General features: G+C 40.0%; 1 protein-coding gene across 1 annotated transcript in view; it reads right to left on the reverse strand.

The window, feature by feature from the left end:
- adamtsl3 (ADAMTS-like 3) overlaps positions 1-18,026 on the reverse strand; it is a 503,662-nt gene that overhangs the window by 68,980 nt on the left and 416,656 nt on the right. The window contains exons 16-17 of the mRNA XM_055154339.1: positions 6,372-6,652; positions 4,927-5,056 (exon numbers count right to left, since the gene is read on the reverse strand). Of these exons, the coding sequence (XP_055010314.1) occupies positions 4,927-5,056; positions 6,372-6,652 (411 nt within the window). The remainder of the gene's footprint in view (positions 1-4,926; positions 5,057-6,371; positions 6,653-18,026) is intronic.

Genomic DNA, 18,026 nt, shown 5'->3' on the forward strand with positions numbered 1-18,026 from the left:
GGATCCCAACAGAGACTTTGAAGTTTCCAGACAAACATATCGCCTTGTGTTTAGGGACATGTGTATGATTTCACTCCCATGTGTTCGAGCAATACGTGTCTTGTTCAGCATCTACTTAGGACTCATTTTACTGTCCGATTATCAGGAAGGTGGGTCAGCCCAAAGACACAACAGCATTCATCTGTGAGGGCTGGAATCGCACCGCCAACCTGTGGGTCGGTGGATCTGGCCTCTCTAACAATTATGTTTATGTCGAGAGTGGGATTTGAACCGCAGACCTTCGGATCAGTGGCCAAACACTAACCGAGCTACTGTCCCCCTACAGTACAGTAGGGGTGTGCAAAAATATCAAAATATCGATATATAGTTATATATAGTTTAATGTTATGATACCGTATCGATATCGGGGACTGCTGTATCGATATATCGCAAGTCTAATTTTTGGTGTATTTTACTCAATTATTTTGTTAACAGCGCTATAGTTTTTTTGCTTTTTCAGAAGAAAAAAACTAATTTATGGGAAACATTTTACATTTTCACTGTTTTAATGATTAAAATGTTTGTGTTTCATATTAACTTTTGCAAAAAAAATTGGTTAAACAAATACTTTTAGTGTCACAGCCATGATTAAGCCACTATTTTTTATTCAACCGTATCGAATCAATTTGAAATATATTGTATTGAACCAAAAAAGCACTGTATCGAGATATGTATCGTATCAGCAGCTTCATAATGATACCCAGCCCTACAGTACAGTGTGGTTGTTGTTAACTTTACTGTTGCAGAACTGTACAAAAAGTCTGCAAAACGTCTGGTGTCTGAAAATTGATAGAAGCTCTTATAAACTCATCATGGTGAATAATTAGGATGTTTTGAATGTATAAGATAAGTGAGGAATAACTCTGGACCACTGCAAATTGTTTAAAATGAAGTTCTGTTTCTTCATGTTTTTAAAGTGCCTATGAAAGATTACACTACTCATTTTACCAAAACACACTTAAGATAATTATATTCTATACAATTAGTCTGTTTTGATATTAATAAACTACGGAAGCCGAGAGGGGTCACAGCAAACGCAAACTCCGCAACAAATACAAATGCGACAACACAACAAAAAGCCGCAACACACCAAAAAAAGCCACAAAGGAAATGACCGCGTGACTCTATTTTAATGCAAACGCCGCCGTTTCACGTTGTAGTTCTTCTTCTTCACTTGCTACTTGATCGGTCTGTCGGAAAATAGAGTCCCGCAGTCACTTCCGTTGTGGCTTTTTGATGTGTTGTGGCTTTTTGATGTGTTGCGGCGTTTGCATTAAAACAGAGTCCCGCGGTCATTTCCACTGTGGCTTTTTTTGTTGTGTTGTGGCTTTTTGTTGTGTTGTCGCATTTGTAATTGTTGCGCCGTTTGCGTTTGTTGTGACCCCTCTCGGCTTCCGTAATAAACTGTCGCTAAACATAGAAAAAACTACATTTATTATATTTGCAAAACGAAAAGTACAAATTATGCTCAACAATAAACCACTAGAGAGAGTCTTTGAAAACAAGTTTTTAGGAGTAACTACAGACCATTAGTCAGTCTGGCGCCACCTAGTGCCTCCACTCAATTTAATTTCTCTCCAGCGACTAAGTCAGGAATCAGAATACACTAGAAGGTTTGCAAAAAAGAGAAAAAAAGTGCGAGTTCGGGCACCAGCCAATCAGCGAAGAGCCAGACATTCTGTGTTGACAACGATTCCCGAGATCAGGGATTTAAAGCCGGAACAAAGAGAATGTTTGTTGAATTTTATCAAGGGGAAAGACGTTATCGTCCTTCTTCCTGCGGGAAAAGCTTAATATACCCATTAACAGCACATTACAGATATCACGACCAAATAGCAGCGATTGGTTAAATAAAAAAAGTACCCGCCCACCACTGAGTGAACGAATCCTAATGCTGCGAGGTCAGACGGTTTCTACGAAGTGAAACCAGCTGATGAATCAGGCTAATAGACCATAATTTTAACTGGAAATCACACATAAATAAAATTAGAAATGAACTATCCAAAGTAATCACAATTATATATAAATATGGATATATCGTAGCTAAAAACAATCTTTAATTATTTACAACTCGCAGGTAATGCCCTACATAACCTACTGTACTGAGATTTGGGACAAGACTAATACAAATCCAGTCTTTATCTTTAAAAAAAGGCAATAAGAGCAATCGTATTATCAACTTGTAATGAACCAACCAATGCAATATTTATGAACCTTCAAATTCTGAAATGGAACTTTTTAGCCGACCTTTACACTTTGAAAATCATGTTCAAAGTAAACAACAATCTCTTGTCAAAATCATTACAGAATATGTGTAAAATCCGAAACATGACCAGCCAATATGAGCTCAGAGGCACAGCCATGTTTATAAAAAAGAAAATCAGAACAAACATTATGAAATTTAGTACATCTGTTAGAGTGGAGGACCTCTGGAACAACTGTACAGACGAGCAAAAATTGTGCACCACTCTCTTCCATTTTAAAAAGAAGTTTAAATGTTTAACTCTGGGCAGATACATGAAGTATGATGTTTAGTTTGTGCTGGAGTAAATTGTTGTACTGTTACTGATTTATTTGTTTCCTCTCGCTGTATTTATGAAGATGAACTGGTGTAATAAAGGGTAAGCATAATAAACTCAAGCTTCAGCCTACACCTTTTCAATCTGTGTATGTGACTGTCTGTGTATAAATATCTGTGTATAAATATGACCAAAATATATTAATTAATCAGTCAATATAGATTTAAGATGAAATTTCACATTATTTCCCCAGTGTGGCCAGTTTGTTGGTAGGGATTTCATAACCATTACCTGGCAACTACGATCAGTGTTGGGAAGGTGACTTTTAAAATGTATTCCCCTACAGATTACAGATTACATACCTCAAAATGTAGTTTGTAACGTAATCCATTAAATTACTTAAGGTGAGTAACGTAATCTGAATACTTTGGATTACTTGATTTGCTGTAGAGAAGCAAAGACGAGGATATTGTAACATAAGATGTTTTGTCAGATAAAAGAAAATAAAAAGCCCAGACTTTACTGAACCAAATAAAAAATATTATTGATAGAAGACGAGGAGACACGTCCACGCAGCATGATTTAGTCCTGTTAAATCCTGGTTTAGTCCTGGTTTAGTCCTGGTTTAGTCCTGATTTAGTCCTGATTTAGTCCTGATTTAGTCCTGTTAAATCCTGGTTTAGTCCTGGTTTAGTCCTGGTTTAGTCCTGATTTAGTCCTGATTTAGTCCTGATTTAGTCCTGATTTAGTCCTGTTAAATCCTGGTTTAGTCCTGGTTTCGTCCTGATTTAGTCCTGTTAAGTCCTGTTTTAGTCCTGGTTTAGTCCTGATTTAGTCCTGGTTTAGTCCTGTTAAATCCTGTTTTAGTCCTGGTTTAGTCCTGGTTTTTGACCTGGTTTAAATCTAGTTTAGATCTAGTTTAGACCTGGTTTTAGTCCTGTTTTAGTCCTGATTTAGTCCTGATTTAGTCCTGATTTAGTCCTGATTTAGTCCTGGTTTAGTCCTGGTTTAGTCCTGTTAAATCCTGTTTTAGTCCTGGTTTAAATCTAGTTTAGATCTAGTTTAGACCTGGTTTTAGTACTGTTTTAGTCCTGTTTTAGATCTAGTTTAGACCTGGTTTTAGTCCTGGTTTAGATTTAAACTAGGACTAGTTTAGACCTGGTTTCCGGCAATGAGTGGAATTACTGAAAAAACAGGAAAATACCGCTGTGTAATCCATTTATTTCAACAAAGTAACTGTAATCCAATTACCACTCACTGAAACAGTAACTGTAACTGAATACAGTTACTCATAATTTGTACTCTGATTACGTAACTCCGTTCCATGTAATCTGTTACTCCCCAACACTGACTACGATGTTTTCTGGGCCAAAACCCCTCTAAATTGCACAAATATTTTTATTTGACAGATAAAAATACAAGAAAACGCATTTATTTTGTTGAAATAAGTTGAAAGTGTCTGACAAATGTGTTAAAAACTAAAAGTGTGTAAAAAACTATGTGTAAAACTATAATTTATATTTATCTAGTGGGATAATAACCCTTGTAAAGTCCAAAGTAGATCATCATAAAAGGTTGTTACACTTGCGCTTTTAAGACCGTTTAAATCAAGCAGAGCCCCTTTAAGCCCAAATCTTGTTAGTCTGAGAGAGAATTGTGGTTTTCTTTTCCCCACGTGGAGGCAGAATGCAAACAGATCAATTGAAGTTATTCAGTGGGAGAGCTGTTTTCACAAAGTTGGAGTTAAGTCGTTTAAAGTTTCCATTGGTGAATCAATATTTGTTTGTTAAGTGGTGAGGCTTTTACCCACTTCAGAAGAACACGATTATGTGGATTGCAAATATATCTGAGAAGGAACTTTTCTTTCGTGAAGAGCTGGTAGGAGGCGTCTTCGGGATATTACTTCCATTTCTTACTCCCGTTTATAAAGTAAAAACAGATAATTCAATAGAAATTATAATGAAGATACCTAAAGCCATTTGTGATAGAAATAAATGACTATATTTTGATTATATTAAAGGTGGAAGGGACACACGTTTTCTGCTTGAGCTGACCTGCTTTTCTAAATGGAGATGGAATCGGTTTGCCTGGAATGTTTCATAATATTGCATTAATTGTATCTCTTCTCTATTAAGCCAATTTTCCTTGTATTTATTACATTACGGGCAAGTTTAACGGGATACTGCGGCAGACAAACAGTCCGTGAGCTCACAACCACCCCACCAGAAAATCTGTGCGTAATTATGACTTATGGTTTTTAATATGTAATAAAAGAATAAAATCAATGCAATATATCAAAATAAAGTTAATTAGAATATACCACATGCACAGAACCCCACACGGATATGAAGTATTGCAGTATTCTGACCTGGGGGGACAGGGCTGAGGGTTACAGATGCGGATCATTGTTGGAGGTTTACTGGACTCTTCACACAGAGAGTCGTTCACCTCAGTGCTCAGGCTGCGCTCCACACACTTCACTACAGCTGTCTGTTTACCTGCACAAAAGACAGACACAGAGAGATAGAGATTAATTAAATAGATAAATTCAGACGTCCTTGTAGCGCATTCACACTTTTCTTCACAAAGCAAAATAGACAGACCTTAAATATAACATATGGGGAGTTGTCTGAAACTATTCAAATACAGTATAGCTTACATTCATTTCCAAAAAGTTTTCTGTTCATCCAAATTGTTTCACTGAACTCGCAGCGCTGAATGAATCGAATATCCATGAACTATTGGGGAACTTTGGGAGGAAAGAAAATCACATTTGCCTTGAAGGTGGACTGGCCTGGTTCATCAGCCGGTTTCACTTCGTGGAAACCGTCTGACCTCGCAGCATCAGGATTCGTTCGCTCGACGGTAGAGGGGTACTTTTTTTATTTAATCAATCACTGCTATTTGGTTGTGACGTATGTAATGCGTCAAATCCCGTAGGAAAAAGGGTAAATACATCTTTCCCCTTGATAAAATTCACCAAACATTCTCTTTGTTCCGGCTTTAGATCCTCAATCTCAGGAATCGTTGCCAACACAGAATGTATGTCTTCGTCTACATCCATCTCGACCGCTTTGTTTACTGTTGTGCTGTTTCACAAAAGGACCCAGACAGGTGTTTGAGTTTGACATCATGGCTTCACAACTCTTCTCTGATTGGTCAGCGCGAGGTCTAGAACTTCCAGGGTTCTTGCAAACCGTCTAGTGTATTCCGATTCCTGATGGAGTCGCTGGAGAGAAATGAAATTGAGCGGAGGCACTAGGTGGCACGAGCCAGGCTAAAGGTGGAGAAGCGCTATATAAAAATGTGACCATTTACCAAAAAAGGTAAAAAATTTTAATCTGAAGGATGAAGACATAAAATTAAATAAAACACAAATAATTACAGGACTGTTCCTTACACTATGCTAAAACATAAATCTAATTAATTATATTACAATGTATTCCGTTACATGGTCCAATCAGAGTATTGTAATATTCTGAATAACTAGAATACTTTCACTTTAGGCTGCATTGTGTGAACGCAATATAGGATTAAAACAGAATTGTTTGTCGTACAGTGTTTTATGCTTTTCTTTTTTCACACACACATAGCCAATAAAACATCACATATTAGAAGAGAAACAAATTGCATTTTTTCAGTAATGCCATGCAGTCTGAAGCCTGTGAAGTCTGTGATCAGATATGTGTTTGTTTGCAAAGTAGCTGCATTCTCAACAAATGAAAGATACATATATTTCGTACGTGCATTTTGTTACTTCCAAACACTTCCAATAATCTATGTGTTTGATGATGGGGGTAATAATGTCCTCACCAGTAGCACAGGAGGCGGAGCAGTCAGTGAAGCCTCTGTAGTCCCAGCTGTAGAGCTCGGTCCTGAAGGAAAGCGATCCCAGAGCGGCGCCTGTCTTGGAGTCTCCACAGGGGCCTGAGCTGCACGGCCTCTGCCTCTGGGGGCGCTCTCCTCCGCACTCCTCCTCTGGAAGGTCCACCTCTGTTTTAGTGAAGGACAGAAACACCTGACACTTCAGCTCTCGCGTCTGTACTCCCGGACCACAGGAGGTGCTGCAGGGAGACCACGGCCCAGGGACAAATCTGCAATAAGAAAAATGAGAAAACTGTAAAGACATTTTGGCATATTCCCCGTCTTGTCCACATGTAGTTATGGTTACACAAGAGAGGTGTGATGTTTTTCGCACTTCAAAATTGACCGATGTGTGCTCCCAGCTCTACTGCAGTGGTTCTCAAACTGTCAATTTAGTCTACATTTCTGAAAGCCCCTGGGGGCAGGTGCCACTGAAGGATGATTTGAATCCTGAGAACACACTGTACAATACCAACAAAACATGCCTGTCTTAACTTCATCTTAAAGCCACATTATGTAACTTTTTAGCCAAAAATAAGTAAAAGTATGTTGTTCTCATTTTGGTTACTTTTAATTAATTGAAAAACACATGTCCTTACGCTCATAGGCTTGCATCTCCACAAACCTGACTCTTACTTGGCCTAACGTCGTATAATTTACTATAATATTCCACAGTATGACACAACACATATCAGTTTCCATAGAGAATGTTACAAATTATGGTTTTAACTCTCTGTTTCCATGGAATTATGCAGGTGAGTTAAAGGGACAGCCCAGAGTTTTGGACACATAACCTTATTTTCTAGTGAGTCAGAGTGTTGGAGACGTGTGGAGATACTTTTTAAAAATATTCCATCCAGTCCTTGTATTTGCAGAGGTCGCTGGTGCTAGGCTAGTGCACGTCAATGGCCATAGTTATCCTACCACTAAAAACAGTCTTACCCACTCCACAAAACACTCAAAGTAAATATATTATTATGCCAGACTGTCAATGTAAATGTCTGTGTTGATAAAATAATGTTTGAAATAAGACTAACCTTGCATCTCATGAATTGTCGCATGTTGAGGAACTATTTTCTCATATATCAGTCCGCCGCTGCCAAGTACAACTCGCTGCTGCTGCTCAGACATAAATCCTTCAAATTCAAGGTTGGTTTTACTTCTAAAATGATTCTGTTGACACAGACATTTACATCGACAGTCTGGTGTAATAACAGATTTGTTTCGGGTGTTTTGTGGAGTGGGTAAGACTGTTTTTAGTGGCAGGATAACTATGGCCATTGACATGCACTAGTCTAGCACCAGCGACCTCTGCAAATACAAGGACTGGATGGAATATTTTAAAAAGTGTCTCCACACGTCTCCAACAGTAGGAAATGAGGTCCTATGTCCAAAATTCTGGACTTTCTCTTTAAACAGAACATAAACCAGGCCAATAAATAAAACCTACTTTCGAATTTTCTGTTATCACAAAATATAGCATGACGTGAGCAGCCTCAGGTCTGCCTCGACTTTTGTTTGTTCTTCTAATACGCAGTAAGCCCAAAGCCCAGCTGGTAATCCTGACCAATGGCCAAACTCAGGTTCTGTGGACAGGTCCTCGAGCACTGCACTGCGGTCGCCCACTGCCCCCAACAGTTTACCCCGAGGCTCTGGCTGAAGGATGGGTCAAAAGCACAGGACAAAACCTCCTATGGGTGCAAAAGTCGACAAACAAAATCCAAGCAAATGATTAAGCTAAATAACTCTTAAAGGGTCCATATTATACTATTTTCTGATCTATGTTAAGATAAGATAATCCTTTATTGTTCTGCATGGGAGAAATTTGTCTTGGGAAAGGGGCACACATGCTTTATCAAAAGACAGGATGACACAACGACAAAAGCCACAAACAAACCTCCACCACAGAACATAAATAAATAAGAGACCAAGTATGACCACGAGTGATGCACCAACAGGACCTTTAAGTCACTCTTTACAGGAAAGACCTTCGCAATCTTGTATTCTATTAATAATTGCACACTCCTAAAGCCTAAGTGCAGTTTTGATTGCACATTCCCTTGACTTATGTACAATTGATTGCAAATTTCCCTGACTTACGCGCAGTTTTGATTGAGTGCGTATACATGCACATCAGTATCCCGGTTATGATCGGATTTTTTGAGTATCCCGGTTTCTTCATGGTGCATGTATACACAGTACCCTGGTTACTGCAACATAAAGTTGAGTGCGCATGCGTCCAGAAGACACTTTCCAGTCTTTTCACCACAACAGTAACAACATAAATAAAGTGACCAACATAAATAAGTGACCACACGAGTGAAATGACTGTAAAATTAAGAGCTGCGCTAAATCTGCACACGTACAATCTGCACTCATGTAATCGCTGAAAAGCTAAAACATGAACTATCTCCTATACGCACAGAACACACTTACCATCATTAGCACCTCTTCTGTCACAAAAAGATCACACATAATCCACTGAGTCGTGTCATTTAGTCCTAAAAGAAGCTGATCGCATCAGCGGCACAAGGAGTGAGCTGTTTTTATCAGCGCTAACAGTTTTTACTAATTAGCCTAGGCGGTCTTAAGTTTCGTTTCTGTAAAAAGTAAACAAATGTGATCAGAGCTTAATTATATGATCAAACGGGCTCATGTGGTTCTATAGTGGTTTATATGTTGTAAAGTTGAGTTTATTTATGCATAAGATTTTAATGAAGAATCTGTTGGGTTCGATGTGTGCAGTGGATTGTGGGAGATCTCACAGCTCCTCACCGCTGGTTAAACCTCCTTAGCCTCTTATGCTAAAGGAGCTCACTTTTTGTATTTTTCCTGGTTTATCAAATTGATTTTAGTTAATTTTTGAGCTTGCGCATTTGTAAGATTATGTCAAGAAACCGGGATACTCCATTTGATCATGTATATGGGGATATGAGTGTCCCGGTTTCTCAGTGCGCATGTAAACACAGTAACCCGAATACTGACATAACCGGGATATGGCTAATAACCGGGATACTGATGTGCATGTATACGCACTGACTGTACATTCCCTAAGCCTTTTACTTTTATTTTTTAACTGTGCTCTCTGAGTTTAGCAGATTAATGGCTATGATGTTATAATGTTTTCTCATAAAAAAAAAAAAAAAAAAAAAAAAAACATACCTGGAGTTGTGCTTTGTTCAATCACTCTACTGAACAAAAGGTAAACGTAGCTGTTAACTTGAAAACTACCTCATCATGACGTCACAAGGTGGAACAGAGCGTTTTGAGCTTTGGAGATGTAAACAGACTAAGGGCTTATTGACATGAGAAAGCTTGCAGGTAAAAACGACAAAATGGTTTATCGGAAGTGCCTTTCGTTTAGAAGGTGACGGCGTTTTTGGGCTTAAAAATGCAAAAATCTGAACCCGCCCTCCAGAGTGGCAAAATTTGAATATGCTCCACTGTCGCGTTTCCGTCTACACTGCCAGATCTGCTCACGTCGGGTACTCATTTACCTCACGTACATCACCACCTAGTCGCAATTTCATGCATACCCAATCGAATTCCGCAGTAGAATAAAAAGTGAAGACGCGACGCCACTTTTGCGTCTTCTGTTCAGACCGACATCATATAAATGTAGCCTAAAAATAAAGGGTAACTCAGATGTGTGAATGAAGTAAAACACAACTCCGAGTGTGTTTTTGAGGAAATCACAACATTATAACATGCCATCAAGCTCACAAGAGTCAATTTAGCGTAATATAGGACCTTTAATTAGCTGTGCTTTAGCGATTATTGACTAAGTATTGCCTCCTCCCACACCGAACATAACGCAGATTTTCATTTCTCTTTCTAATGTGTCTTTGTGGTCTGTTTCTCCGTGTGGGCTGCAGCAGATGTGTTCTTCCGTATGCTTTCTGAGCCCTGGGAGGCCACATAAAAATGCACTTTGAGTCCGGCTCCTCTGTTCCCAGTGCTGTGGAGGAGATAAGGACAGCACACTAGAGAAGCCTCATAGTATTTTATTAATATGAAGATGAAGCGGGGAGGAAGGGTAAACAACAGCTCACAGACAGAGGCAGGGGGCGGCGGAGAGAGGAGGGACACGCAGTCATGGAGAGTACGTTTAGTAAGAGGGGTAAATAAATGAACAAAGATGCAGCTAATTAATACATTAACTTGTAACTGGCAGGAATCCAAACACATTTACATAAGAACTGCGGCAACAGGCCCGCCACGAGAAAACTTTCATGGTGTAGCTTTAAAACCCTTCCAGACCTAAGGGCATTTTTAGTACCTCTGTCCTCGCCTGGATTTTGTTCTGTTAAAACTCCCCCTTTTACCCCCCTAATGAAGTGTTATACATCCTTTTTTTCAGTACAACCTGTTATTTCACAATCTGCATGCTGTAGTTGTGTCATATGGCTGCAATAAAAGCTATAGGACCAGGAATACAAATGAAAAAAAGAAAAAAGGAAAATAAAATTCACACTCTATCATACAAAACACAAAGCATGTATAAACAACTTTTTGGACATAAAGAAATGCTTAATTTAGGGTTTCAGCTACAAAAATGCAAAATGTCAAGTCTGTACATAAACTAAAAATATACTTATGCCCTCAAAACTAAAAAAATGTGCAGTCGCCTCAGGACTTTCCTGGTACCAGTCATGGAAACAGCTTGTGTCAGGTCCAAGGCACAGAGCCACATCACTTCCTGCATTTCCATGGCGTTTATTAGATTTGTATTTGTACATGTTGAGCGAAATGCAATGTGTAATGTAAGTTGTCATTTGCACTTAGAGCTGATCTTTCAATTGTGACGAACAGAGACGCTCAGAGCAGTCGACCGTTTTGACTCACTACACTCTTTGGCAAAGTTTGGGCCGATCAAAATGGACACAGTGCATGCACTTGGCGGAAAACAAAGTTCCTACTGGACATTTGTTATCCCGACCTCCTCACACAGTGTGCTTGGAACGATAATGCCGGAGACATTTTTGGAAAGCCAAACGTCTTATCTTTTAAAGGAAAAAAAAGTAAGGTTCTATCTTTTATGGTTGGAAAGTTATGCATGATTATATAAAACATTTGCAACACCATTGGTCTGGAAGGGTTAAAGGTCCTATGTTGCGCAAAACCGACTCTTGTGAACTTTAAGCCAAGTTATAATGTTGTTACCTCCCTCAAAAACATACCTGGAGTTGTGTTTTCTTTCATTCACACATGCTACAGCTACTTTTTTTACCTTTTGGTCAGTAGAGATTTGCAACTCCAGGGCTAAAATTATCCAAATGATTCTAATGAAGGTGTATGGGGTTTAAAAACACAGTGGAGCACTTCCTGTATTGGTGGAGCAGAGTGTTTTCCATTTGGGAGAAGAACGCCAGATATGTTTTTAAGGAAACAACACTACAACATAGATCAGAAAATCATATATGGACCTGTTAAAAAAAACATTGCGCTTGAGCCTGCTATATACCCAGGGATGATTATGTTTTAAATCACAATATTGATCTAAAACAACTTAATAAAAGAAACAAATCTGCTGAGTTCTGCGTTAGAAAACTGTGGTGCCCATGGGAGCTGACATCGGCGTGAACGTCAACAGAACAAAGAGGACGGAGTCAGAACACAGCAGTGGGCGAATACTGGCAATGACAGTGAAAACTCTGCTCGATCGAAGAAACTGTGTCTTGAATACAGGAGAATAAAGATGAAATACTGAAACATGCAGGAATCATGCTAAATCCAATTATTTAAACCTTTTAAACATAGAAAACCTATGAGAGGGAAAATGAGAAACAACTGTAACATGTTTGAAAGCTCTAAAAAGTTGATTTAGCATAATAGGTCCGCTTTAAGGTAAGATAGAATTTATTGTCTTGAAATTATAAGCAACTAAGGTTAAGTTCAGACTGCAGCCAGAAGTGACCCAAATCTGATTTTTTCACCCCTATGTGACCTGTATCTGATCTTTTAATGACGACACAGATCCGATTTTTTCAAATGTGACCCAGGCCACTTGGGCTACATTCAGACTGCAGGGCTTAACGCTCAATTCGGATTTTTTTGTGAAATCCGATGTTTTTGCGAGGTTGTTCACATTTCCAATTAAATGCGACTTGTATGTGACTCCAGTGTGAACATTAAATGGCCCAAAAGTGTCCCGCATGTGCACTGGAGACACGACGACGTCAACCGCACTGAGCGTGCTCTGTGTTTACAGAAGTTGTCCCAACATGGACGCGAGCATCGAGCACCTGGAGATTTTAAATTTCCTCTTATACCGAAGCCAGAACATGAACAACTTACTTGTTTTAAGGAGGAGATTGAGAAGGAGAAGGACGAGGTTTTTGGCCGTGGTGTTTGGTGGTGCAGTGGCAGCAATGTCCGAACATGTGGATGTCAAGCCAAGAGTGGTGAGTGGTGATGTGCTTCGCTTCAGTGACACGGAGTTCATTAACAATTTTTGCCTACTTCAGCGCAGAATAGTGACGTTTGTGGCTTGTTGATAACATGTAGGTCGGATGAATGCGCTTTGGCTGTTCAGACTGAAGTCGCATGTCAAAAGATCGGATATGTATCAGTTTTAGGACCACATATCCAAGTGGTCTGGGTCGCATTTGAAAAAATCAGATCTGTGTCGTTAAGACTGTCAGGAAAAGAATAGATACAGGTCACATAGGGGCCAAAAAATCGGATTTGGGTCACTTCAGGCTGCAGTCTGAACGTAGCCTTGGATATGTGGTCCTAAAACCGATACATATCTGATCTTTGGAACATGTGACTTCAGTCTGCCACCTACATGTCCTACTCGGAGTCTAGTAAATGGAGGGAAAGCGAGGTTTACGTGTTAATTAATATTTGGGGGTGATCGCTGTATTCAAGCCAAATTGGAGGGGTCTCATCGGAACAGGTCATCTTGGCTCCAATGTCAAAGAAAAATAAAAAGCCTCTGAGCCAAATACAAGGAGACAAAAGACTCAAACAAACGAAGCGGCCGTGTACGTGTAACCTGTCCATTATATGAAGAACTGCACCATATTTTAGGAGACAAGCCCAGCGTTTAGGCGAACTTCCATCAACACTGAGCACGCTCGCTCCGTGTGACGTTGTTGTGTCCTCCAATACACAAGAGGGACACTTTTGGGACATTTAAAGTTCACACTGGAGATCACATACAAGTCAAATTTAATTGGAAATGTGAACGACCTCGCCAAAGAATTGGATTTCACACAAAAAAAAAAAAATTGAGCATTAAGCCCTGTAGTCTGAACGTAGCCTAATTCATATACTAACTTGTAATTGGCAGGAATTCAAACAGACAAGCAAATAAAAAAAATAAAAAGAACTGTTGTGAAAGTTAAAGGTGTACTGTGTAACTTTTCTGGTGGGGGCGGGGGTCAGTCCCATGCTCGTCTCCGTGGAGATAAATAAGTTTAACGACATACTGTAAAACATTCCATGAAAAAAAAAAGGACGGACAAGTTGTCAGAGAGAGTGTGTTTGGAAAGAAAGATAATTGAGTGAACAAAGACACAGCTAATTAATACATTAACTTGTGCTGTAACTGGCAGGAATCCAAGCAAACACATTTACATAAAGTATTGCAACTCCCACAGTACCTCTCACAAAGCGTTCAATGTGCTAATTGCTAACAGTTTTTATTTTCACATGACATTAAACTCGTCTCCATGAAAACAAGCAGGTGTCAAACCCCCTCGCCCACCAGAAAAGTTACATAATGCTGTTCTTGTTATTTATTATTTGTCTGTCCTTTAATGTATTCAGATGAATGTATGTGTGAATTGACTGAGAACTACTGTGTTTTTTTTTTTTTACAGTGTATAAACGTGTATTCTGTTCCTCCCCATGCGTCCTGATTGGCTAAAGGACTGTAAACCGTTGTCAGTCTCCTCCGTGCCATGTCTCCTGTACATTGCAGAATGTGTTCAGCTGCCAATTTTAAATAAATGTTCGATCTCTAGCAGTGTGATTCTGAAGTGCTGTATGTTTGCGAGTTTTCTCCACGACAAAACCCGCAATGTCGACAAAACGTTCTGCACCGACAAAGGCTCCTGCGGTCGCACCCAAAAGGCAGAGGAAGATGCAAACCATCGCACAAAAAGTTGGACTTCTGGACACGCTGAAGGAAAGTAGAAGTTACGCGCTGTAGCAGAGTCCAGTACGGGCAAATAGTTGCTGAAACGGGCAGGTTTTAACGTTGTAGAATTTTACGGGTGGGTATGTGGGCGAGTAGTGATTACACATGGACAGGTTGGGACTTAACCAGGACTAAACCAGGACTAAACCAGGTCTAAACCAGTACTACACCAGAACTAAACCAAGTCTAAACCAGGACTAATCTTGGACTTAAGAGAGAGAATTGTGATCCCGCCCAGGAGAGTGTCTATAAAGCGCGATCGGGCAATTGCCGTGGTTACGTAAAGGTGAGGTGCGGAGCTGAGCCGGTCCTTTCTCCTGCGGTCACCTGCGAGCGAGTCCCAACAGTGAGTCCTGTTTCACTTCTGGTTTAGTCCTGGTTTAGTCCAGGTTTACTGCTGTTTTAGTCCTGTTTTAGTCCTTGTTCAGTCCTGGTTTAGTCCTCCTCTTCAGTCCTGGAATCAGTCCTAGGTTAGTCCTAGGATAGTCCTGGTTTAGTCTTCGTTCAGTCTGTGGCGTCTGCAGTGCAAAAGTTTGATATAATCTCGAGTTAACTGACAGGCGTGGTGCTGTACTGCGCGGGTGCGGGTCTCCAAAAATGGACCCATGCAGGACTCTGTGCTGTAGGGCTCCATTACAGAATAAATGAATCTTCAGTTCGTTACATTAAGGACGACAGCAGCAATAAGTTTTAAGTAGGATGTAAAAAGTGTTGTAACTGTCCTGTCTGAGAAAAGTGTATAAAGTGTGTGGTGAGCGGTTTTACAGCCTTAAAACAGATATAATAACTGTAAAATATAAAGTTGACTACTTCGTGGATTTCACCTCGCGGGTTATTTTTCGAACGTAACTCCGCGATAAACGAGGGACCACTTCAAGGAAAAGCAAGAACAGATCCACATGTGGCAAACCCTCTTCTATAAAAGTCTCGTAGTGCTCCTTTAACTTTAGACACAACTGTAACGGTCTGGGTGAGGTAAGAATTTTTGTCTTCGCAGGAAATTTGGATCTGAAGGAGTGTGAATATTCATGGAGGAAGCTGATTGTGCTTGTTTTAGGCTCCATCTAAAACTGAGAGGAGGAGGAGAAGTTGTCAGAGGGAGTATGTTCGAAAGAAAGATTAATAAATGAACAAAGACGCCACAAATTAATAATTAACAGGCGTGGAATCTAATAAAAATGTACATAAGCAACAAACAATAGTTATATTTGTCGATTAAGGTACACAAATTAAAAGTATAATATAAGCAAGTATAGAATTTAGTGTACTGCTACTGCTGTAACTTTATTATTATTATTCAAAAATAGAAAGTAACCTGTACTTCTCCTTATCTGAATCCATGATCTTAATTAATATTGAACTTGTATAGAGACTTTCAAGACCCCCAAAGCTCTTCACGGTGCATTATTCATTCACTCCACACTCGGTGCATCACAGCTGCCATGGGGCAAACTGAAGGAAGTGAGGCTGCCATCTTCTCCTTCAACCAGTGATGGGCATTCTATGTTTCAAAGTACTTCCCCCATAAAGTAACTGAGTCTCCACGTTCGCGAGAGTTCACACTCACTGCACCGGGGCTCGGCGTGAACAGCAACGAGAGGTGTGTTTGCATGTGCCGCTGTGAGGTGCTTCATTAGATTCGAGTTACGTGAGGCACAGTTACACTTAACATACATATTATTGTTTTTTATTTCACTGAGAGAAAAACAGTGTTGGTATTTCCAGTTTGAAAACGCTGCCTTTGAATGTCCCTGGCTCGTCGTTGCCATTGTCGCATTCTCGTTGAGTTTGCCTCGTTTATCTTGAAGTGTGCGGGAAAGAAACAACAAGGCAGTGTAAGCAGAGACTCCGCCCACCCAACTTCTGTCCTGAGCTCTCCTCGCTCCTGCTGATGTTGTGTGTCTGTCCACTGCATGAAGACTGACACCGCGGCGCCTCATTCAACCCAATACATGCATCTCGAATTTCGGACTTCCGGTCATCGCGAAATACATACTGGCAAGGGTCCTCCGAAAAAGTGAGCATCAAATTGCCATGTTTGATTTCCTCAGTGGGGTGCGTCTATTGTCAAAGCCGATCTTTGAGTCAAGTCTTTTGAACCATATCGATTTTGTTTCTGGCTCTGATATATGATTATATTGTTGGACGTCCTAACAGCGGAAAACGGGCTTCGGAAGTTTGCAAACTCCATAAATGCAAAAGGGAATCAGATGTGTGTGACTGCAAACCTCCGTTCAAACAGTTTCCCTTCCCAACAGAATTGAAAAAATAGTGAAAGGTGAAGGCGATTGATACACAGAAAGGATGAAAAAGGAAACATTTGGCTGCCTAAGAAACTAGAAAAGCACTCAGAGAGCGCAGACCTCCGCCAAGGACTACCCCTATTTTTTATATAAATTGCAATAAAATCAGTCTTCTGGATCAGATCCGGATCAGCCTTTGGAATATGAAAGAGGATCCCATTGTCCATCCCTGAGTCAAATTTCATGGGGTTTGGTCAATAATTAACCGAGATATTGAGAAACAAAACTTTTGGCCCCATTTACCACAATGTTAACTAAAATTTCAAAGTGATCCAGAATCCAGGATTTCTTCCGGATCACCCCCAAAATGAAATCAGTTCTTCCTTTTCACATTTCCAACAAATCCTGAAAATTTCATCAAAATCGGTCCATAACTTTTTGAGTTATGTTGCTAACAGACAAACAAACAAACAAACAAACAAACAGACAAACGCCGGCAAAAACATAACCTCCTTGGCGGAGGTAATCATCCCAAGTTTGCAGTGAATATTTTGTATGTGGAGCGCCAACAAAGCAAAATCCCATTTATTAAGCCAGAGGTACAGAAGACAAACAGGCTGAGCTCGCACTTTCTTGTTTGACTGACTTTACAGCAACATCACGTCTTGGTCTCTTTGCAGTGGAAGGTGTTTCTTGTCGAACAGCTGGTGCCTTTCGCTTTGGCGTTGACTTTTTAAATTCGTAACCAAGGTTGAGCGAGGGATCGGGATAACTAAAATATGTCAATATCAGAACCAGGCTTTGACAATAGACGCATCCCACTGGGAAAACAAAACATGGCGGTTTGATTCTCACTTTTTCAGAGGACCCTTCCCAGTATGAATTGCGCGATGACCGGATGTCTGAAATTCGGAATGCATGTATCGTAACGTGCCGTTTTTCTTTCCTGGTAACGTTAAGGGCGTTGTAATGATGGATGGGAGTGTAATTAATTATATTACTCCGTTATGGAAAATGTAGCGCTGTTATACTTAAATGCCGTTATTCGCATCACTGCCTCTGATCACGACCAACACTCTCGCAAACACCACTTACGAGACCAGGGGTGAGCAAACTTTTTGGTTCGTGGGCCACAAAGAGTTCTAAAATTTGACGGAAGGGTCGGACCAGAAGCAGATGGATGTAGTGGAGGAAAAAAAAATAACACGGGAT

Source organism: Boleophthalmus pectinirostris, unplaced genomic scaffold (genome assembly GCF_026225935.1).
Source record: "Boleophthalmus pectinirostris isolate CB_2022bp ecotype Guang Dong unplaced genomic scaffold, ASM2622593v1 HiC_scaffold_19, whole genome shotgun sequence".
NCBI classification, from domain to species: Eukaryota; Metazoa; Chordata; class Actinopteri; order Gobiiformes; family Gobiidae; genus Boleophthalmus; species Boleophthalmus pectinirostris.